Consider the following 25,684-nt stretch of genomic DNA (forward strand, 5'->3'; position numbering starts at 1 on the left):
AACACCATACACAAAAATAAGCTCAAAATGGATTAAAGACCTAAATGTAAGGCCAGAAACTATCTAACTCTTAGAGGAAAACATAGGCAGAACACTCTGTGACATAAATCACAGCAAGATCCTTTTTGACCCACCTCCTAGAGAAATGGAAATAAAAACAAAAATAAACAAATGGGACCTAATGAAACTTAAAAGCTTTTGCACAGCAAAGGAAACCATAAACAAGATGAAAAGACAATCCACAGAATGGGAGAAAATATTTGCAAATGAAGCAACTGACAAAGGATTAATCTCCAAAATATACAAGCAGCTCATGAAGATCAATATGAAAAGAACAAACAACCCAGTCCAAAAATGTGCAGAAGACCTAAATAGACATTTCTCCAAAGAACATATACACATTGCCAACAAAGGCATGAAAGGATGCTCAGCATCACTAACCATTAGAGAAATGCAAATCAAAACCACAATGAGGTATCACCTCACACTGGTCAGAATGGCCATCATCAAAATATCTACAAACAATAAATGCTGGAGGGGGTGTGGAGAAAAGGGAACCCTCCTGCACTGTTGGTGGGAATGTAAATTGATACAGCCACTATGGAGAACAGTATGGAGGTTCCTTTAAAAACTAAAAATAGAACTACCATATGACCCAGCAATCCCACTACTGTGCATATACCCTGAGAAAACCGTAATTCAAAAAGAGTCATGTACCACAATGTTCTTTGCATCACTATTTATAATAGCCAGGACATGGAAGCAACCTAATTGTGCACTGACAGATGAATTGATAAACAAGATGTGGCACATATATACAATGGAATATTACTCAGCCATAAAAAAAATGAAATTGAGTTATTTGTAGTGAGGTGGATGGACCAAAGTCTGTCATACAGACTGATGTAACTCAGCAAGAGAAAAACAAATACCATATGCTAACACATATATATGGAATCTAAAAAAAAAGAAGAAAATGGTTCTGAAGAACCTAGGGGCAGTACAGGAGTAAAGACGCAGATGTAGAGAATGGACCTTAGGACACAGGGAGAGGGAAGAGTAAGCTGGGATGAAGTGAGAGAGTGGCAGTGACCTATATACACTACCAAATGTAAAACAGATAGCTAATGGGAAGCAGCCGCATAGCACAGGGAGATCAGCTCCATGCCTTGTGACCACCTAGAGGGGTGGGATAGGGAGGCTGGGAGGGAGACACCAGAGGGAGGGGATATGGGGATATATATATATACGTATGGTTGATTCACTTTGTTATACAGCAGGAACTAACACACCATTGTTAAGCAATTATACTGTAATAAAGATGTTTAAAAAATATGCACAACGTTTTAAATAAGAACAACAGGTTAACATATAGTGAGTATTGGTGTGGATGGCTCTTAGATAATATGACTGGAAAGTTCCCAAAGGATATGACGTTGAAGATGAGGCCTAAAAACTAAGGTACTAGTTCTTCAAAGAATGAAGAAGACAGACATGGATAATACAGCAGCCTGCAAGAGGTCCCTGAAGCGAGAAAAGTATCTTGGAATGTATGAGAAATAATGTCTTAGAAAATGGTCAAGAGAGGAGGGGTAGTTGAAATGTAGCAGGAATGGTCTAACTGTATCTGCAGTACAATGCTACGTTCTGGTTACCCCTTTTTAAAGAAGGCATTGGAAAAAAGGAGTCTGTCTATGAGAGAACAGAATAAACAGGATGAAAGAGATACAGAAATCATGCCATATGAGAAACAGAAGTAATTGCATATTAAATATCAATGAGAGATGGCCTGGGTGACCAGGGATGGTAGTTGATACTGTCGTATTTTCTCCAAAAGGCTGACATGGTAAAGAATGATTTGATTTGTTCAAATCAATACAAGTTTCCAAGAGTAGAGAGTTAAGGGGACAGAATTTGGCTTTATAGAAAGGAGAAAGTTCTAACAATTTTTCTTGTTCAACTAAAGAATCAACTCTTTCCCTCCAAAGAATTGCAGTGGTCAAGCTGAGGCTATATAATGCCTTGCCAAGAACACTTTATTAGAGATTTCTATGTTGGCTTCTGGTGTAGATTAGATGACACCTCAAAATCATCCAATTCTTAACCGCTACAGATCTGTAATATTGTTGTATCCAAAACAAATAGTTCCAATATGGCCTGATTCGCAAGAAAGACAGATGCTGAGAATTCAGCACCAACGACAGTGCTTCAACAGGTGGGACTGACCTTGTTATCTGTAAGAAAGCATAGATGGGTAAATGGGATATTGGGTTGGCCCCAAAGCTCGTTCGGGTTTTTCCATAAGATGCTATGGAAAAACCCAAATGAACTTTTGGGCCAACCCAATACTAATCTGATCAAAATTCCAAACGCAAGTGCCTGTGGACAACTCACACTTCATGGAAGCGCCTGTGAGGACTCTGAGGACCATGCTTCATAGTGGACATCATACTCGGTCTCTCCATGGCTTTTATAGGGCTGGATTAAATGACTCCACATTTATAGAGTTCACTGTAGAGTTTGTAAAATGTCTTTCCTCCCATCCTAATAATAGTCAAGATTTAATGAGTGGCCTCCACATTTCTAAACCTAATGACTAATTATGTGACACACGATTTTACGTATTTATTTTTGGCCTCTCCCCTGCTAGAATGTAAATGCTATGAGGGCAGGGATTTTTTGTCTGTCTGGCTTACTGCTTTATTCCCAGCACTCAAAAAAGATGCCTGTTTTGCTGTCTCAGCTTTCCCTTCTCCAGTGAGCCTCTCACTTCTCCAGAAACACTGTGGCATGGCACATAAGATTCCCTTACATTTATAGAAGCTCTCTGAGGGCACATACTACATAATCTTAGTATGAACTATCGCGTCTAGCAAGCGTCACTGTTCATTATCTATTTGTTGAATGAAATATGGCAACCTGAAACAAAACATGTCCACAAAAGCATCCTAGACAGAAAATACTTGAGTATAAGAGGAACTTAAAGATAGTCAGCTTGCGAACATAAGACCAGATGGGTCTGTGTGTATAGAGGGGAAGTGAATGGTGGAAAAGTTCTTATGTAACTGAAGAAAAATGCCACCTGAGAAGGTGATTGCACTGGTTCTATTGGGACCTGAAAGTATGGATCAAGAGCAATGGGTAGAAACTACAATAAACGATATATTTAAGTCAGTTAAAAAAAAGCTTTCTTAGAGCCACAGCCTCCACAAAGATCAGCAAAGTTACCACATAAAGAAGTGAGTTCTCTGTCATTGGAGGTATTCAAGAATAAGCACTAACATCATCAAATAAATGCTGGAGAGCATGTAGAGAAAAAGGGACCCTCCTACCCTGTTTGTGGGAATGTAAATTGGTGGAGCCACTATGGAGAACAATATGGAGGTTCCTTAAAAAACTAAAAATAGAGTTCCCATATGATCCAGCAATCCCACTCCTGGGCATATACGCAGAGAAAACCTTAATTCAGAAAGATACCTGCATCCTAATGTTGATAGCAGCATTATTTACAATAGCCAAGACATGGAAGCAACCTAAATGTTCATCATTTGAATGGATAAAGAAGATGTGATATATATGTATATATACATATATATATATATATATATATATACACACACACACACACACACAATGAAATACTACTCAGCCATAAAAAAAGAATGAAATAATGCCATTTGCAGCAACATGGATGGACCTAGACATTATCATACTAAGTGAAGTAAGTCAGCAAGAGAAAGACAGATATCATATGATATTACTTATATGTGGAATCTAAAAAAATGATACAAATGAACTTATTTACAAAACAGAAATAGACCCATAGACATAGAAAACAAACTTATGGTTACCAAAGAGGAAAGGGGTTGGAGGAGTTTGGGATTAACAGATACATTACTATACATAAGACAGATAAACAACAAGGTACTACTGTATAGTGCAGGGAACTATTTACAGTATCCTGTAATAAACCATGATGGAAAAGAATATGTATATATAACTGAATCACTTTGCTGTACACCAGAAAGTAACACAACATTGTAAATCAACTATACTTCAATTAAAAAAGGAATAATTATTAACATCAGTTAACTGTGATATTGTAGTATTGACTGAAGCACTGTTTTGTACGTAGGGGGAGGGAGGGAGATATTGGATGACCTTTCAGATCCTTTACAGCCCTGTGATTTTGTAATGTTATGACTGGCACTCCTCAGTAGCCAAAAAAATATTTGACACAAAAAGGTTACCTTGTCTTTGGGAGAAAAATACTTCCTAATGTGACTAACGGTAATGATAAAGGGGTTAGCAGTCACTGATTAACTAAAACATGTTTAGTGCATTAATAGATATCAAATTTATAGGTATTCTTTTATAGATGAGGAAGTTAAGTCTTAGATCTGCATATGATTTGCCCAAATGAAACACCTTTCTATCCTCTAATACAGGGGTCTCAGAATTTTTTTCTGTAAAGGGCCATATAGTAAATATTTTAGGCTTTATGCAGCATACAGTCTGTCTCAACTACTCAAGTGTACTGCTGGAGCATCAAAGCAGTTACAGACCGTGGAAACGAATAGGCGTCACTGTATGAAAAACCAAAAGCCAAAAACCAACAACGCTTTACTCACAAAAAAAGGCATGGGTCAGGATGATTTGGTCCACGGGCCTTAGTTTGTCAACCTCTGCTCTAAAGTCATGCTGCCTTCTCATTTAAGAATGGGAAAACAAGGCAAGACATGGCCTCCATGTGGCCATACTTACTCCATTTGCTTTGCTGAGTGCCTGGAAGTAGATGCTGTAGCTTTTCAGAGGGGAAAGAGGTGGGTTCCAGTAGCCATTGTATGTCTTGTTGTCACCCACTGTAAATGGCTGGGTGACAGGCAGGTTGGCAGGCTTCAACTCAGCAGCAAAGTAGTGTAGAGAATCGAGGCTGGAGGCATTCCTATAGCTCACCGGCACCGAAAAGCACTCAATGATGTCAGCTGCCCTCCGTGACTTCTGAAGTCGCTCCTCCTTGACAACCAGCTGATAAACACTGGACGGGAAAGAGGAGAGGCAGATGAGCAACCCCCTGGAGGGATGAACTTTTATCATCGTCACTTCTGTCTGCAACTCCCTCCTGAGCTTCAGACTTATAAACCCGCTGCTTTGTAGAAACAGATTTCCATTTACATGTTCCAAAGCCAGCTCACACTGCGTATGTCCAAAAATGCAACTCAGTTTCAACCCCTACAAACCTGTATGTTCCTCTTCTCCATTTCTTTCCTTAGTGAGGGTAGCACTGCTCATCAAGTGGCCAGATCTTGAAGACGGGGCTCACTCTCATTTCCTGTATCCTTGGTTTGCACTCTACTTTGATCAACAAGCTCTGTTGACTTGATATCAGCAATCTGAACCTGCCCCTCCCTTTTTTTCTCCTCCCATCAAACTGTTGAGGTTGGGCACTTCCCCACCTCTTAGCTGAACTCAGCTAGTCTCTTTGCCTCTAATTGATTGGATCAACTCACCAGTCAATCCACTGACCTTCCTGAACATAAACACTGTCCCTCTTCAAGCACGTTCATAGGCTCTCCATTCTTCAAACGAGACAATCTAGACTCCTCATCCTGACCTTTGGGGCACTTTGTCTGGCTTCTAGTCTACCCCTCAGACAGTCTTATGGTAAACCCCTCATTGCAGCTGCTGCAGACCCCATGCTATCGCACAAACCTCCTTTGGATCCCAGCCTATGCCATCACCAGTTCGTGCTTCCTCCATCTGCAATGCCCTCTCATTCAACTTCTGCCTGTGGAAGCCTTTCTCTAAAGGCTAAGCCTATCTTTCATCTCCTCTATGAAGCCGGTATAGATCCTCCAAATCTGAATGACTTTCCCCCTACTTCGCTCCTCCACTGTTCGTTAATGGCTATCTGCTCGGGACGGCAATAACATAAGCATGGAACTGCTGTTTCTAGGTCTAGACTGTGACCTTTTAGGCAGTGGAAGTTGTGGCTTTGTTATCTCTGTATCATTCTCCTCCATCCACATACTGCTCAGCAGGTTGCCTGATACCTACATAGTGATCAGTGAATGCCTGTTCAAATGGACCAAATTGAACTAAAATTGAAAATAAGCATGAAACCCAACCTGACAGGATGCAGAAACCCTAATCAAGATAAACAGTGATTCTTCTGAGCTCCTATCTAGTGATCTCACACATTCCCTTCAACTTAGAAGGACTGTAAGAAGGTGTTAATGTGTGAAGAGAGATGACCGAGCCTTTTTAAAACACCAACTGTATGCCAAATGTGTAGGCTCCTTTTATAAAAGTTATCCTAAATTTTGTGAATTTTGATAACATTTTACTATCTCTTCAAATGCCCACAGTTTGTAGTTCTCTTGAATAAATGCTTTTTTTTTTTTTTAAGATCTTTATTGCACATATCTCTGGGACTCATGATTTAAGCCAATTATCCAAAGAGTACCTCCAGGAACTTTTGCAAATTAATGAAGTGATTGCAGCAATGGCCTCAAACCAATCATTTAAAGATGACACAGTGAATGAACACATGGTTTATAAAAATGGAATGTGGTGAGTGCTACCATTCTTCAATCAGACTACCCATCTAAAGACACTTGGTTAAGAAGCACAACTTGGTGGAGAAAGAGGTACAGGATTATTTAATTAAGGAAAAAAGGCTACAGAGGGACTGATCCAAGGAAACATGACACAATCAATGTGTCAAGTCTTCCCCTGGATCTCCTTGAGCATGGGGATGGTCAGCAATGTGGATGGGAAACAAATGGGCATGTGAGTGCTGCCCCTGGATGAGTGATATGGGAGTGGAGGTGAGCAGCAGCTCAATGAGATGCCTGCTATCTGCTGTGCACATCTGGACAAGAACTCAACAGCCCAGAGTGCATGTGAGTGACATGTGAGTGAATGTGGCCAACCTCTCTGGGAGTACAAACTACATCTGAGTATGAACGACGTCCAAATGAGGATCTGTAGGACCTGGGTGTCTGAAAGCTGAGCGAACATGTATACTCTCTGAATGAGCGGGGGTAACATCCAGACAAGTGTGAACCTGAGTGTTTGGACACCTAAATAAGTGTGTATGAAATCTGAGTGAGTGTCTCCAACAGCCCAAAGTGTGTGTATGTATTTGTGTGTGTGTGAGACATCCAAATGTGTATATAAAACTGAAGTCAACAGGGCTTCCCTGGTGGCGCAGTGGTTGAGAGTCCGCCTGCTGATGCAGGGGACACGGGTTCGTGCCCTGGTCTGGGAAGATCCCACATGTTGTGGAGCGGCTGGGCCCGTGAGCCATGGCCGCTGAGCCTGCGCGTCCGGAGCCTGTGCTCCGCAATGGGAGAGGCCACAACAGTGAGAGGCACGCGTACCGCAAAAAACAAAAAAACAAAAAAACTGAAGTCAACAAATAATTAAATTAAATTATGACTTTAATATTCATCCTATCCTCAACTCTGAGGTCTTTTTCAATGGTACCATCACTATGTTTATCAGGTCAGTTAAGCTCAAAACAGTCCCTGAAAAACAGCACAAAGACCCAAGTCCTAAACTGAGGTCATGGGGTGAGAGTGGAGGAGCACCTATGCCAGTTTTCAGGACCTGTATTACTTTACATATAACAAGAATCTCGAGTAAAACTGAAGCTGGCTAGTGTGCTAAGGACTACTTGTTGAGGGTCCATTACTCATGTGACTCTAATCTATGAGGGAAAGGGCAAAAAGGAATTAAGAGAAAAGGAGCAACAGCCTCTTGGGTTCACCTGTCCACGCTTGCAATAGCACCTACAATACTCTACACTGGGCTTGGGGGGCACTCAACCGATCCAGCCCTCATGTCCTCTTGACCAGGTCGGGAGGGACCAACAGCCTCATCCCTAAAGCAGGACATTGAAAAGAGCTATGGGTCCCTGTTTTCCCCTGAGGCCCAGCCTATCCCTAATCACCACTTGGGTTAATCCCACCCACACGAGAAGAACTCTGTCTCTGTTTCTCAGCCCAGAACTCTCATGCCACCCCTGAATCCTTCTGTCATCCTTACCCCAAAACCTTGGGAGCTTCACTGGGGCTGGATTCCACTCCCTAGAATCATTCTGTTGTCCCTGTCCCTCCGATAATGGGATGGATCAAGAAGCGTCACAAGGCTGGCCCGAGGGCTGCCCATGAGTGGCATGAGATTCTGCAGTCATGGACAGCCAAGCAGTGGGGTTTTCACTGAGCTCTGACATGTGAATGCTGCCAAGGGCTACAGAGAGAGGCAAATCATCTCTCCAGGGGTCAGCCTGCGACCCCACTGCCCCCTCCTCCCCACCAATCTGATTATTGAGGACTCACTTGTCAATTCAACCAAACTCAGCAGCCCGATTACAGATGAGGAAACTGAGGCTGAGAGGCTGAGTGCCACATGGGTGTCAAACTGCAGCAAAAGTAGAAATCCAGACCCACAGTCAGTTCAGTATCCTTTCTTTTTCTCTACCTTCCTTCTTCTTCCATAAGCCAACAAAATGTGCAGAGGGCCTTCCAAGCATCTTTTTTTGTTTTTTTTTGCTTGGTAGCTGAAATTGCATAGCTCTATTCCACCCAGCCTCGTCTGAAATCACAAAGACTAGCAAAGGACATTTTTGGGGTTAAACTGTGCCGTCAACATACGGTTCACATACAATTGGGATCAATGTGCCAGAGCACACCCAGCAGCTTCCTGAGGCCCACTGTGTCTGTAGTCTGTCCATGCAGAGGCAAATCTACAATTGCAGCCAGAAAGCTGTAAACCATTTCGTCATATAAATCTTTTTTTTGCCAGGGAATGCAGCCTCTCTGAAAGATCCGAGAGCTCTGACTAAGGGGAAGGAGGTAAGAAATGGCCGAGCAAGTTATGCGACTTTCCTGTCCCTGAACTACATACTGTAGGAAGCGGTGGGAGAAAAACGAGAGAGGGGGCATTCTTTTTGTTTCTGAAGTAACTTCATTCTCATCAGCATTCTCTTGCAAATATATTTATCGAAGCTCTTTTCAGCTCGCTGGTGATGATTAAATCATACCTAAATGAGACTACCCACTCTCCCCAGCCCAAATCATTATCTCTAGTGCAAAATAAGTGGTTAGAATAAACTATTCAGGATCATTTGTAAAAAGACAGGGTTTTTTTAAGTAGAAAATTCCTGATAGTACGAGAATAACTTATTCTTTTCTACGCTTACCTCACAACATACAATGTTTACTCATACATTTCCCCCTCCTGTGATACCTTCTCTATTTCTCCCAATGAGAAGGTGGACATTTATGACCACATTTTCTGCATAATTTATTATAAGGGTCTCTTCTTTCAGGACCCTGAAAGCTAGGCTGCAACCTCACCTCAATGCATAAGGCCAAGGGGTATCTGTACCTCTTTCACCTCCTTAGCTTTGGTTTCCTCACCGTCAATGTCCATTGTTCATCCTCTTTCTACAGTGACTGATATGCTCCCTCCCCTCTCCTCCCTGACTCTTCAGACCCAGGCTTGCCAGCAACTTCTATATTTTAGTTTCAGTGTCTCCTGAGACAAGAATACTCTACTCTGGTCCAAAGTCCAAGACCCCAGCTCGTAGAGGTCAATAGCCTTAGATGCCTTTAAGAGCAAAACCTGCAGGAACCTCTGCAGGCTTGGGAAGAACCCTGCCGCTGGACTCTCAGGCCTCCTCTGCTTCCCGAATTAATAGTTTAGAGGATGACTCACGCTCCTCTGACCAGGTACCACTGAGGGGCACCAGGGACCTATCAGACCCATGCCTCCATCATAGACACATCCTGTGGCGCCCTTTCTATATCCAGGGAAGATGTTTCCAGCCAGAGGCTGTATCCATTCAGAATGTTGAAGTCAGAAGACAGATAGAGGGTATGCTGCCCAACTTCAGAAAGTGGCATATTTGAGCCAATGTTCTCCCAGAAATAGGTTTGTTTTAGTTCAAGTTCTTCTAGAAACAGACCCTCAGCTAAAGTTTCAATGCAAACAATCTGTTAAAGAAGTGGTCCCAGGAGAAACCAGTAAGGGAGTGAGGGAAGAGGAGAGAACAGGGCAGAAGCTAAGTAAGAATATGATTTCAAGGCAAGGTCCCAGACTCAATCTGATCCCATAGGGAGCTCCGGAGCATAAATTGTACCCCCCCAGTTTGTCTTATCTCAAGCCAAGGGTATTTGAGCCTCTGATACCAATCAGTTATTGGTTATGGACCCTCCTGCAGAGACAAACTCCCAGGTACTCCCAACTTTGTGGGTCAAACAAGGTGGCTCTGGTAGCCTAACGGCAACCCTTCAAAGATGGTCACGGTCAAGGGCCATTTGCATCGAAGCGCATAGAATATGGAGGATGGGCACATTGCAGGAAAGGGGAGATGAGGGGATCTCTATGAGCACCAACAGTTCCCCTACAGGGCACCTCTGACCAATGACCACATGGGACTTGCATAAGAGCAGAGATCCAGTTAGGCAAAGTATTTTTCAACCTTTGGTTTCAGCCCAACTCTGCTGAGGCATATGGTAACATTCCATCAATCACAGTGGCTTCTCCACCAAGATTTCTTTTTTTTTCTTTTATAATATTATTTATTTATTTGTAAATTTGATTTACTTTTATAGCTGAAGTAAGTATAGTATTATACTTTTATAGTTATATAAGAGCCACAGGTACAAGGAGTTGATAAATACGTACAAGTATAAAATATCTAAGTAAGTGTAAAATAAAAATAGTTTTAAGTCCCGTGGAAGCCCCTTCAGGCAGCTCCCACATCCTTTGGTGGCCCCACTGGTCACTGAGCACACCCTTGCTTGTAGGCACCACAAGATGTCCAAGGTTCACCTGTGCCCTCCTTCCCTGGAACCATAATCAGGCACTTCTGGGCACCAAGTAAGCTCATTGTACTGTTATACAATTGCTTCTATGCCCTTCAACTGGACAGAATTAAGGAATACAGTTTTTAATTGAAGTATAGTTGATTTACAATTTTGTGTTAGTTTCAGGTGTGCAGCAAAGTGATTCACTCATACATATGTGTGTGTGAATTCTTTTTCAGATTCTTTCCCATTATAGGTTATTACAAGATATTGAATATAGTTCCCTGTGCTATACAGTAGGACCTTGTTGTGAAATATCTTTTTAAACATCGTAAGTTCATACTGATTAGTTCATACTGGTATTGCCAATTCAAATCCAGTAATATAAAATTCTTCGTTACCCTTCCCATATTTGTTTTTCCAAATTCCTACACCAAGAACCCTCATTTTCAATATCAATATTTTACTCATATACATTGTCACATGACACACACAAAATAGTTTCACAATTAACTCATCAACACTACAACCAACCTCAAAACTTATAAGTACAGTTCAAGATTTCTGAACTGCCCTGCTCTAGTTCCCTCCCAGATGGTTCAGTCCTAAAGCCATTAGACAGGGCAGAGCAAGTAGGCACCTGTACATGATGGGGGAAGCCATGGTGGCCCAGAGTAGGGAGTGGAAGCCCACCCAGCATCTCTGAGTCTGTTTCTGGAAGAACCCAACCTAAAATACCTCTATATGCCTCAACTTCCTCATATTTAAAAATCAGGGTGTGGGCCTTCTTGAATGGTGGAGTGAGGAGCTCAGCACATTCTCTCTCCAAAGAGCAATGATTAAACTGAACAGTATTAGCAACGATAACAATTTTAGTAGTGACTGGAGGAAAATTTATAGCCTTAAATAACTATGTTAGAAAAGAAGCAAGATCTCAAATCATTAATCTAAGTATCTACCTTAAGACAGTAGAAAAATAAGAGCAAACTAAACTCTAAATAGGCAGAAAGAAAACAAGAATAAAAATTAGAGTGAAAATCAATGAAAGAAAAGTTGGTTTTTGAAAAGATCAACATAACTGGCAACTCTTTCTCTACACTGATCCAAAGACAAAGAGCTATGACATAAACTAACAAAATCAAGGATGAAAGAGGAGGCATCACTACTGAGCCTATAGAAATTTTAAAAATTACAAGGGAATGCTATGAAAAACTTTATGCCAAATAATAGACAACATAGATGAAACAGATAAATTCGTAGAAAGACAACTTGCCAAAATTGACTCATGAAAAAATAGAAAATTTCAATATACTCATAACAAGTAAAATAACTGAATTAGTAATTAAATGCTTCCCTCAAAAAGCCCCGCCCATATGGCAAATATTAAAACAATAAATAGTTCTGATATCCAGAAAATAGGAAATGCATCCTGACTCATTCTGTGAGGCCCTGATATCAAAACCAGAGTAATACATTACAGTGACAGTAAACTACAGCATTATCCTTCATGAATATAGATCTAAAAAATATTTAACCAAATATTAGCAAACTAAATCTAGCAACATATGAAAAAGATTATACATCATGACTAAGTGAGATTTATTACAGGAATGAAAGGTTGATTTAATATCCAAAATCAATTAATGCAATACACCATATTTTTCAAATAAAGGGAAGAAACATCATGATAATTTCAACAAGTTCAGAAAAAATATTTGAAAAAAATCCAATGCATATTTATGATAAAAAAGTACTAACAAACTAGGAATAGAAAAAAAAAAACTTTCTAAATTTGGTAAGTCTATCTATAAAATACATAAAACTAATATCATACTCAAGGGTAAAAGATCAAATGCTTTCCCTTTAAAATCAGGAATAAGACAAGGCCATCTGTTTAACATTGTACTAGAGATTCAAGCCAATGAAATAAGGCATTGTCCTAGAGATTCTAGTCAGTGAAGCTAGTTAATTCATTAATTAAAGGTACACAGATTTGAAAGGAAGAAGTAAAACTTTTTACTTGCTGGCGACATTATTCTGTATGTAGAAAATTCTAAAGAATACACACACACACACAACTTGAAATAAAACAATTTCAATAAGGTCACAAGATATAAGACCAATATACAAAAATGAATTTTCTTTATCACTAGGAAAGGACAATCTGAAAATGAAATTAAGTAAACAATTCTATTCACAATAGTATCAGAAAGAATACCTAAAAATAAATCTAAACAAAAGATGTAAAATACTTAGACACTGAAAAGTATAAAAAACTGCTGAAAAAAATGAAGACGATCTAAATAAATGAAGAGACAGTCCCTGTTTATGGACTGAAATAGTCAATATTGTTAAGATGGCAATTCTCAACAAATTTATCTATAGATTTAAAGCAATCTCTATCAGAATCCCAGAAGACTTTTCAAAAAAACAAGCATCTGATAAATTGGATTTTATCAGATTAAAAAAAAATTGACTTCAAAAGACACTATTAAACCAATGAAAAGACAAGCTACATATTGAGAGAAAACATTTGAAAGTTATGCAAGGTATGCAAGGTATGATGACATATCTAACATACATAATGACACAATACAACTCAATAATAAAAACACTAACAACCCAATTTAAAAATTGGCAAAAGATTTGACTAGACATTTCACTAACGATAAAATACAAGTGGTTTATAAACTCATGAAAAGATGGTCAACCTTAAGAGGTGTGGCCAAGATGGTGGTGTCGGAAGACCCTGAGCTCAGCTCCTCCCATGGGCACACCAACATTACAACTATTTACAGAGTAGCTATCTATGAGAATGACCTGAAGACTAGCAGAAAAGATTTTCCACAATTAAAGACATAAAGAAGGAATCAAACTTATATGTGGAATCTAAAAAATAATACAAATGAATATATATGCAAAACAGAAACAGACTCACAGATACAGAAAACCAACTAGTGGTTACCAAAGGGAAGAGGCAAGGGGGGAGGGGCAAAGTAGGGGTATGGGGTTAAGACGTACAAATTACTATGTATAAAATAGATAAGCAACAAGGATATATTGTACAGCACAAGGAATCACAGCCATTATCTTATAATAACTTTTAATGGAGTACAATCTGTAAAAATACTGAATCACTATGCTGTATACCTGAAACTAATATAATATTGTAAAACAACTATACTTCAATAAAAAAATTTTTTAAATAAAAAAAAGAACAAAAAAAAATAAGACAACAACAGTTAAAAAGAAACCACCCCCCTCCCCACCTAGAACAGCTATCAGTAAAAAGACAGACAATTGCAAGTGTTGACAAGGGTATTGGAAAACTGGAGCTGTCATACATTGCTGTGAGAAAGTCAAATGGTGCAGTCACTTTGGAAAATAGTCTGGAAGTTCCTTAAAAAGGTAAACATAAAGCTACCATTCATCCAGCTATTCCATTCATAAATACTTATCTATGTATATCTATATATAAACTTGTATACAAATGTTAATAACAGTAATATTCATAATAGCCAAAACACTAAAACAATCTAAATGTCTATCAAGTGGTGAACAGATAAACAATATGTGGTATATCCATATAATGAAATATTATTCAGTAATAAAAGAAACAATTTACTAATATACTCTACAGTACAGATGAGGGTCAAAAATATTATGCTAAATGACAGAAGCCAGATGAAAAACACTTTATATACTGTATGATTCCATTCACATGAAATGTCAAGAAAATGCAAATTTATAGAGACAGTAATCAGATTAGTGTTTGCCTGGGACTGCAGGTGTGAACAGGAATCAACTGCACTCAGGCACAGGGTATTTTATGGTGTGATGAAAATTTTCTAAAATGGGACCGTGGTGATGGTTGCACAACCCTACAGATTTACTGAAAATCATTGAATTGTACACTTAAAACGGACTGAATTTTATGGTATGCAAATTATACCTCAATAAAGCTCTTAACGAAATGAGGGAAATGGACTGAGTAATCCTGAATGTTCTTTCTCCCTTCCAAAGAGTCTGTGCTTTAGTATTCAATGATGCACACATTTCAATACAGAAATGTTATGATAAACTTTCGGCATTATTGTACAAGATGGGCTAAGAAACAAGTGTGAGCTTTGTAATCCCCAACAGAATATAGCTTTGCAATTACATTCTGCACATTAAAGGTCACTTGGAACTATGAAACTAAAATTTACAATGATATGTCTTAGTTAGCCAACCTTTACTCCAAGGCTCTGGGAATTCCTGTTTTTGTTCACGATTTGCTTAGTCACAATAGCCATTAGAGGAGGCAAGGAAATGGGGAGAGGAATACATTTGCAGTTTATCATCAGAATACGTGCATGTGCATCTTTCCCTGGCTTCTGACTAGCTGTGTGATCTACTGCCCACTCTTTCATGTACTTACTCATTTATTCATCAGGTTATTTATTGTATGACTACAGTGTAGCAGGTTAAAATTTGAATGTAATATGGCCCCTGGGCACTGGGAGCTCAGAACTGAGATGGGGGAGACAGATATTAACTGTTCAGTACAGTTCAATATGGGCAGGGCAGAAGGAGGAACCTGGCCAGGGAAGGATTCTGAGAAGAGGGTTGCTTACAGGATAGTGTGAGGGTTAAATGGGATAGTGTGTCTAGAACATTCTTTCTACAGAGTAGAGTGCTTTTTCTAAAAGTTGGCTGGAGCCAAAACAACTGCTGCATGCATTATTATTACAGTGTTATCAAATTAGACACAAAGATTTGCCTTGTTTTCCACTTGGACTCTTCTCCTGTGATTGAACTGCACTTAATACATTTAACAAAAGTGGATTTTGAGTAGAAATTTAAAGGAAGAAACATATGTTGTGTAAAGGGGCCATAACAATTCAAATGAAGAGTTCAAATTAAGTTTTAATTATTATCAGATAAAATCAAAAGAAACCTTAAAAGGAGAAACCAGACAACCATCGCATGATGGCTAGAGTGCCATATCTTCTTCTCAAATATTTAAAAGAAGTATAACTAGCTTTAATTGAGCATGTACTTACTGGGGTGGAGATATTTTTTAAACCATAATGCAGAAGACTTAGCCCTCATGTATTTTCTCTTAATCACTGGTCCTCTCTCATTCACAATACCGTACATAAGCAACTCCCATGGTTCTAATTTCAATACATATCCAGAATCTGACCACTTTCATCACCTCCACAGCTACTACCCTATCAAGCCCCCATGATCTCTTGATTGGATTACTGCCATAGCCTACCAACTGGTCTTCCTGCTTCCAATCTTGCCCCCAACAATCTCAAAACAGTGGCTGGAGTGACCCTTTAAAAACATGACTCAGGTCACAGGACACTCCTGTGCCCAAAGCCCCGCTATGCCTCCCACCTTGTGTAGAGTAAAAGGCAGCATCTTTACAGTGTCTCCAAGGCCCTCTGTTATGAGGCCTCTTTGCTGTCCTTTGAATACCCTATAGGCATGTTCCCATCTTAAGGCCATCACATTTACTATCCTTGATGCCTGGAATGCTCTTCCCTCAGATATACATAACCCTCGGAAGACTTGCTTCTTCACCTCTGCTGGAGAAGTCTTACATGATCGCTGTATTTAAAATATCAACCTTGGGACATCCCTGGTGGTCCGGTGGGTAAGACTCTGTGCTCCCAACGCAGGGGGCCCAGGTTCGATCTCAGGTCGGGGAACTAGATCCCGCATGCATGCCGCAGCTAACAGCCCACATGCCGCAGTTAAAAGATCCCACATGCTGCAACTAAAAGATCCCACATGCTGCAACAAAGATCCCACGTGTTGCAACTAAGACCCAGTGCAGCCAAAATAAATAAATAAACAATTTAAAAATTATATATTAAAAAAATAAAATAAAACAGCAACTCCAACCACATTATACCCTGTTACACTTCACTGCTTAATTATTTTTTTTTGTGGTACGCGGGCCTCTCACTGTTGTGGCCTCTCCTATTACGAGCACAGGCTGCGGACGCACAGGCTCAGCGGCCATGGCTCACTGGTCCAGCCGCTCCGCAGCATGTGGGATCTTCCCGGACCGGGGCACGAACCCGTGTCCCCTGCATCGGCAGGCGGACTCGCAACCACTGCGCCACCAGGAAAGCCCTCACTGCTTAATTTTTCTCCATATCATTTATCGTCATCATGCCGGCTCTGTGTGTGTGTGTGTGTGTGCGTGTGCGTGTGTATATGTGTGTGCACCTAAGAGGTTAAGTCATTTAAAGAGACAACTGTAAGCACTGCAAATGTCAACCTTCCTTTTAGGAAAAAGCAACTGGATAGATATGGGGACAGTTATATTTAGATGGATGGCCTTATTTTAGTGACCTTTACTGCACCAAAAAAGCAAGGTTGAGGTTTTAGTTCTGGCTTTACCACTCACTAGCTCTGTCTGACATGCTGAGCAAGTCATTTCACCTCTAGAACTTGTATCTAAAGTGGGATAATTCTGGCCAATGCAATAAGACACAAAACAGAAGAGATATACATTTTAGAGAGGAAAGCAATTTATCATCATTTGTAGATAATATGACTGTGACCTAATATGTTGAAGAGAATCAAGTGAAAGACTTTTAAAATTAATAAAAGAATTCAGTAAAGTGGTTTGATAGAATATAGAGATAAATAAACTGTACAACATGAAAAACAAGCTAGAAGAGGTAAGGGAAAAACCGTTTTAGAATAGGATCCTTTAAAAAATAGCTAAGGATAACACAAATAAGACATGTACAGGCCTGACTTGGGAAAGGAAAAGAAAAAAAAAACTCTACTGAGTGATATAATATCTCCAGTCCCTAGCACAGGGCTTGGCACAGTGGGTGTTAAATAATTGTGCTGACCTAAAGATGAATAAATGGACAGAAATGCTAAAGCCCTGGATGAAAGCATCACATATTGTAAAGGTGTCAATTCTTGCCAAATTGATGTTTTTTTCTTTGGGAAAAAGCAAATAGTATAAAATAGGAGGTCAGTTAGGTGACAGTTTGAAGCCCTGAAGATGTAGATGACCTCAATTTTGAAATTCTAACAATGTCAATGGGATTATTTTGGTTTGTTTGTTTAAAATAGGAAATATAGTCCAGCACTTATTTTTAAACAGAGGAATGTGAGTGAAAAACCACTACTAGATGTTAGAGGATATTATGAAGTTAAAGTAATTAAACCATGGGTATTGGAGTACGATTAAAAGAAAACGAAAGAGGGATGTGTGTGTGTGGGGGTGTGTGTGTATGTGTATGTGTATGTGCGAATTTTATATATAGAAATAGAAGCAATGCAAGGCAATGGAAAAGAGAAAATTTTATCAATAAATAGTGTTGGGAAAATTCCATAATTATGAGAAAAAAAAGCACCAAATTTAAGACTTCACCATATACGACAAACCATATTATATTCAAACAGTTCAAAATTTAATTTGTTTCCTGAAAAATTTCAAGATGACTACGGCAGTCAAATGCAATGTGTGATTCTTGATTGGATACTGCACTCAATTTCCTGAGTGTGATGACTGCACTGTGGATATGTAGAAGGCTGACCTTTTTCTGAGGAGATACAAACTGGAGGCTTTAAAGAGTCATGATTACTACAACTAACCTAGCAAGCATTTCAGAGATCAGGAGAAGAGACATAAAGTAAATTGACAAAATATTTACAACTGGTGAATCTGGGAGAAGGATATAGGGATGTTTATTGTGCCATTCTTGTAACAGCCCGTAGATCTGAAATTCGAAAAAAAATAATCTGGAGTGGCAAAAATCTTTTCCAGCTTAACAACAGAACAACTCACAAAAGAGAAAAGAAAAAGGCTGTGTATGTATACATTTGAAATGTCTGAATTTATGAATTACAATAAAACAAAAAATTATGAAAGCTACTCCCAGAAAATATGATAGAGAAGGAAATAATATTTTAATACTTAAGTGATCATATTTGGGATGGAGGATCAAAATGTCAAGGGGCATTCACAAAAATCAATAAATTCTCTGTATATGGAAAGGTATACATTATATTACCTCTGTATAATGAGATGGAACCAGATGTTATTAAACCAAAATTCTAAACAAATAAAAACTTCCAGTTGGGGAAAATAAGAACTTTCCTAAGTAACTCTCATATCAAATCGGAAATCAAAACCACAATTTCATATACTTTAGAACTATTACAATGAGAACAATGATGTTTAATGTCTATGGGATAGGACAAAACCTGTTTTCAGAATCTGAAAAGCCATTATTAAACAAAAAAGAAAGACAATAAATTAATTAAGCATTTCATAAAAAAGAAAATTAGAATAAACAACACTGGAGCCAGATGGCTTTTCCAATGATTTCTTTCAATCTTTCAACAACTGATAATTTCCATGTTATGTAAGCAATTACATAAGACAGAAAAAGAGGGAGAGATTCTCAAATTGTTACAAATTATTCTTTTAATATGCTATTAAATTGGTTCCCCATAAACAGGTCATTTACCTCAGGACAGACAGATTTAGTAATACAAAAAAATCTAGGAAAATAACACATAAATAAGTCCAAGTAGAAAACCAATATGATCATATGAATAGATGCTAAAAAGGCATTTGATAAAATTTAATATCCATTTCTGATTTTGAAAGGCACAAAGATAAATGATGCAATAGAGATATTTTTTATTATGTTTAAAAATAACTATTTCAAACCTACCACTAACATCACACATAAGAAAAATTTACTGGAGGATAAGTCTTGGAGGTTGCAGTAACACAAAGCTCTACCCAAACATTGCCCAAAAAGCTCTACCCAATGCAACAAAACATAAAACCAAAATAAGAGATATTACAACTGTAAAGAAGGAAACAAAATTTTCATTATTCACAGATGATGTGATTATTAGACTGGTAAACTAGATACTAAAATTTAATTAAAGAAACTCACAAGAGGTTTCAGCAAATGAGATGGATAACACACACACACTCTCACACAAGGTTTCCCTAAATACCAGCAAATCCCAGTTAGCAGACATAATGGTGGAAAGATAACAGAAAATACCACAATTTTGACAAAGTAGCTCTTGATGTCATCTACCTGGAGGAAACGAGGCAGATTTCCTGAGAAAGAGTGAAGACTTGGGTGGATAGACTTGCCCTCTTTCAGTGTGGAAAAGTTCATGCTCATGTAACCACTTCGGATTAAGTAAGAGTTTTAAATCAGTTAAAACTAAATTCCATTGGGGATTATTTAGGGAACATGACAAAGTGATTTTAAAATTCACAGGAAGACAGAAGTGGGTGAAAATAGCTAAGAACATTTGGAACAATAAGAATCATTAGGAGGACCAGATATTAAAATGTTTTGTAAAGCTGTAATTAAAATGGGTGGTGCAGACACAGTGATCAATTAAGAGAAAGACCTAATGGAACAGTGTAGGCAAACCAAGAATATAGTGGGATACCCACAAACACACACACACAAACACACAGAGGCAGCATCACAAGTCAGCAGTACTGCAAGAAGCATTCAATAAATGTGGAGAGGACCTGTTGACAATTTGGAGAAATAAAATAAGATGTACCCAAAAAACATCTAAAATGATAATATAATAGCTACTATGATACGTGGCAGAAGTAGTATGCAACACTGTAAGGGAGGATCAAAATTATGTTCAACTTAATTTTTTAATTTGGTAAAGAAAAATGAGAAAAACCCATCCCAAATGTTAATATTTTATGATGGATCATAATGACTTTTTCCTTTTTAAAATTTTTTCTATAATTTCTATAAGCTTATATTATTTTGTCAGGAGTCTAAATTAAACTATTTTAAATGAAATGATAAAATAAAGTCATATTCACTACCTCGGTATTATGAATGAGGATCAAAGATAATGAGGAATATGAAAGAACTTTGAAAATGATCATTTAATATAATATACTACAACTAGCTGTAGTATATCTTTAATTGACAAATGGATTTCTGCACATGGGTGACATGGCATGGTCCATGCCGAATACACTTCTACCTCTCTGAGTAGTGTGACTTTGGAATTTTTAATAAATATACTCCACCCCTACCTAACTTCAGAGTGTTATTTTTCAGGTTCAATTTGCAAAGTATCATTTCAATCAATCAAGGATACAGTTAACGTATAAAGAAGAATTTATAATCACCACTGCCCAATAGCTCTATTAGCTAATGTTAATGGCTCATTTGAACAAAAACTTTAAAACAGCTTACGTAGACTTAAGTAATAAACAATGTTTAGGGCAAACAGTGCCTATCAACAACTGCTAGGAGAAGCAGAATGCTGTAAGACGTTGTTACTCATTGGTCCATGAACCAACAGCATCCTCATCACCTAGGAATGTGTTGGAAACACAGAATCTCAGGCCCCATGCCAGATCTACCGAATCAGAATCTTCATTTTAAAAGATTTCAGGTTAATACATTTACATATTAAATTTTGAAAAGCCATAAAGTGAAAAAAAAAAAAAACCCTCTTTGGGGAACTGAAAATCTTCCTTTCTTATTTTGTTTTGTTTTTTAATAAACATTCTGAAGCTTTTTATGTCCCCCAGTGGAAATCCAGGCTGTTTCCCTCACTCCAGGTCTCCCAATACTGCCTTCTTCCTCAGATGTCCTGGGAAGCAACCCCTTTACCCTCCTGCCAAGTTCTCAGTTGAAATGTCATTGTTGTTTTCTAAAGTCATTTTATGTTGTGAAAGGAGCAAAGGAAAAAAAAAAAAAGTTGAACAAGCCTAGTCTGATAGGGAGTCAGTCTCCAAACTTCACGATTAAAACCCATAGTGATGCTTTCACAGAGGAAGCTGCTACAGCGGCTGTTTTTAAAACAGTAATCAATAGGGTGCCTTGGATTCTCTACTTGCAACAAAGACATTTGCTTAAGGAAAGGAAAGTGGCGAAAATCCTCTGAGCACTTTTTTTTTCCTATTTTATTTATTTATTTATTTTAACATCTTTATTGGGGTATAATTGCTTTACAATGGTGTGTTAATTTCTGCTTTATAACGAAGTGACTCAGTTATACATATATATATATATATATCCCCATATCTCCTCCCTCTGAGCACTTTTTTATAAGACCATCTGAAATGAATTGTCCTCAAAAAATTCTAAGCTCTAAAAAGCTAAATGGAATGATTATTAATTAACCATTAAACTAATCATAATAACTGGCATATTAGTGCCAGATAGGGCAAATAAATGCTATAGAAGAACAGTGACACCAATTAGAGGATTTTTCCTATGGGAAAATGTAACCCACTGATGAGGTTATTTGCAGGAATACAAATCACCTATGTGTGGAGAAGTGTTAGGTGCCAGGTCTCCAGCTAACAACAGAATTGCCTGTGAATTCCAGAGCCCTACTAAGAATTTCTCGATGTAGGGCTTGGAAACATGACCTCTGAAAAAGCTCACTGGATATTCTTATATACAACACGTTTCAGGGACCCTCCTGTGGAAGCCTTGCCCTGAATTTGTGATGCGAGGCAAAAAGACCCTTGGATACAATATAATCAATCTAATTTAGCAGTTCTCAAAGTGTGGTCTGTGAATGCCTTTACTATTATTTTTTTAAATTATCGTATGTTTAAAATGTAGCTTTAATTTCTAATAGAGCATATTGATATTGATAGACAAAACCCAAATGAACAAAAGCTTAAGTCCTATGACCCTTTCAGTGGTTCTGCAATGTCAAAATGATATTAATAGTATACTACAACTTTATTTGCCTCTTCCACTCTGTTGATATTTGCACTGAATGCAAAGGCAATAGTGAGTAAAACTGCTGGTTTTACCAGCAGTGGTATGGTACCCAATTGTACTTGTATTTGTCACCACCACATAAAAATTTGCTATATAAAAACAAAAATGCCAGTTTTGCTTAAGAATGTCCTGGATGAAGCAGTAAAAAATATTCATTTCAACCCCTGAGTATACAGCTTTTTAATATTCATGTGACACAATAGGAAGTAAGCCTAAATCATGTCTTCTGCTTACTGAAGTACTATGGTTTCTTAAGGAAAAACATTTCTGTGATTGTTTGAGTTACATGCTAAACTAGTCACATTTTAATGAAGCACCATTTTTTTTTTCTTGAAAGAATAACTAACAAACTGTGTTTATTCACATTTGGATATTTGATAAACACCTCCAAAATAAATGAATTTTATCTGTCACTTTAAGGGACACTGATGGTATTTGTTCATAACTGAGCTTCAGGTGAGAATTATAATTTGGAAAACTTGTTGTCTGTCACTGTGAACTTAGGTTCCCAATACTTGAAAACTTTACTGATGAGATTTGGTGGTGATATTAGCAAATATAATGCTTTGATGTTGTATAATGAAATGTGTCAACATTTGGATGATTTTTATGGTTCAGTGCATTTTTTCAAATGACCAATGTATAATGTTACAAAATAAGGGACAAAATATCAAGGATAAAAGATCCATTCAGTGGGCAACATAAATTGATACATAACTGATATGAGAATCCAGTTATCTTCTACAAGCCAGTCTTGAAAATATTAAATCCAGTTATCTTTTACAAGTCGGCCTTAAAAATATTAAAAATATTTGCAAAAATGTGAACAGTGCACCTCTTCTCCCTAATTTGATTGTTTTAAAAAATATACATTGTTTATATTAATATGTAATGAGTTTACTATTATTTTTTTAAAAATATAATATGTTTAAAATGTAGCTTTAATTTCTAATAGGGCATATTGATATTGTTAGACAAAAGCCACATGAACAAAAGCTCTTTGGGACTTCATTATTTTTTAACAATGTAAAGGGGTCTTGGGGCCAAAAAGATTGAGAATCTCTGATCAAATAATACATTGAAAAAAAAACAAAAACAGAAGCGCTATCAAGATCCTCAAGGGTTTCTCACTCTTGGCACTATTAGAATTTTAGCTGGATGGTCTTTGTTGTAGGGGGCTGTTCTGTACATTGAAGGATGTTTAGCAGGACCCCTGGTCTCTATTCACTAACTAGATGCCAGTAGCAGCCCCTAGTCCCAAGTTGTAACAACCAAAGTTATCTCCAGACATTGCCTCTGGGGGCAAATTAACTCTGGTCAAGAACCACTGTCACTGCTATAGGTAAGTGGTTAAAGAATGTTAAAAATATAACCCACAAAAAAGAAACGTCAACAGTATAAAACACAGGGAAAAAAAATCTGCTTTGCCAGTACACTGAGAAATTCGGATCAAAATGATATGTTCCCATTTAAAACCCATTCAATTATCAAAGTAAATGTAAATTATAATATGCCATCTCAGTGAAGTTATGGTAGAACACATAGGATTATACAATTCCAGCAGCACTGTAAATTGATTCATCGAATTGGGGAAATAATTTGGCAAAGGCTTTCAAGACTCAAAAACACCTTTATGACCTGGAAGTAGAAAGAGCATATAGATTCTAAAAATCTGCATCAAATTTGAGTTTTAGCTCTGAATCTTACTAGTTGTATGACCTTCCTTTAAATATTTAAATGATATCGGAAATCTAAAGACAATAATAATGTCCCATAAATGATTACTGTGAGAACTGGATTAGATAATAATGTAAGTAAACTTCCAGTTAAAAGTGGAAAATTTAATGCACTCTATTTACCTCCTCTCTCTCCTGAGACCTCACTAACATGATGGTAAAAGATGAAAAAGCATATAAATCTGCAAGGAAAAAAAGAACAGGAGAGGGGCCATTAGTGGATGAGAGGTTCAACAAAATTCTGGAAGACTGAAAATGGTCAGAAGAGTGCTATCTGTTGCGGCAGGATATAGAAAGTCAAATCATAAAGAGACGTGAATAAAAATGGAGTTGATTTGCCCAATGGATCTCAAGTGAGACTTTGGTCTTGTGGCAATAAAATGTGGAGGATGTGAAAGTGAAATGTGGGGCTGAAAATAGGGGTGTTGATCAAAAGTCTATACCTGAAATTATCAAACCCTGGAACATGGGCCTCTACATATCTACCCCCTACCCCTCAGGCAGGAAATAGGAGGTTTCACCTCTGGAGAGTTTGAATGCCTTCACCCCCACAAAACAGCACTTCTGGTCAACTTTTACAACACCTTACTTTTAAACACTGACTACCAAAGCTCACCAGTTAGGTGAGAAATGCCCCAACATGAAAGAGAGTAGTCAATTCAAATGGGGAAAAAATGACTCCAGAGGAAACAGAGATAATATAGGAGTCAGCAAAACCTTTATCACTCTCCAAATCAAAACATTATCCTCAGAAAAGAAATGACTGCTTCCAAAAACAAGAAGTGAGAAAAATATGAGAAAAATAAAATCAGACAACAGTAAATAGCTCTTAAAAGGAAAAGCCATGATTGCTGAAGTTTTAAACAAATGCTAGACAAGGTTGGTTATTTTTCCAGAAAATAGAACAAAATGACCAAAAAAACACCAAGAAAATCAAAGAAAAATAGAGTATTTAATAGTAAATCTGAAATGGTAGAGCTCTGTTGGAAGAAAAATGTATTAATAGTATAATAAAGGTATTGCCTGCATAAAATAGAATACTTGTACATTCTATGATGAATTTTAAACAAAACACTGCACAAAACAGGAAGAATAATGAGAGGAAGTATAGCATAATGGTTAAGAGTCAGGCTTTAGAGCCAGACTGTCATGTTCAAATCCCAGATTAGCAATTTACTAGTTGCATGATCTTGGGAAGTTACTTAACCTTTCAGTGCTTCAGTTTCCCATCTTAAAACAGGGATACAATTTGTTGTTACCTCACAGAGTTTTGATGAGAATTAACCGAGTTAATATAGATAAAGGACTTAAAATAGTGTCTAGTACATAGTGAGCTTTA

At 37.9% G+C, this 25,684-nt stretch overlaps 1 protein-coding gene across 1 annotated transcript in view; it reads right to left on the reverse strand.

Moving 5' to 3' along the window:
• The window catches only part of PTPRT (protein tyrosine phosphatase receptor type T), a gene marked incomplete at both ends in the record, with an annotated part of 1,082,998 nt that overhangs the window by 238,929 nt on the left and 818,385 nt on the right, over positions 1 to 25,684 (reverse strand). The window contains 1 exon segment of the mRNA XM_082857741.1: positions 4,765 to 5,038. Within this exon segment, the coding sequence (XP_082713867.1) occupies positions 4,765 to 5,038 (274 nt within the window).

This window comes from Leucopleurus acutus (assembly GCF_964270905.1).
Source record: "Leucopleurus acutus genome assembly, chromosome: 16".
NCBI classification, from domain to species: domain Eukaryota; kingdom Metazoa; phylum Chordata; class Mammalia; order Artiodactyla; family Delphinidae; genus Leucopleurus; species Leucopleurus acutus.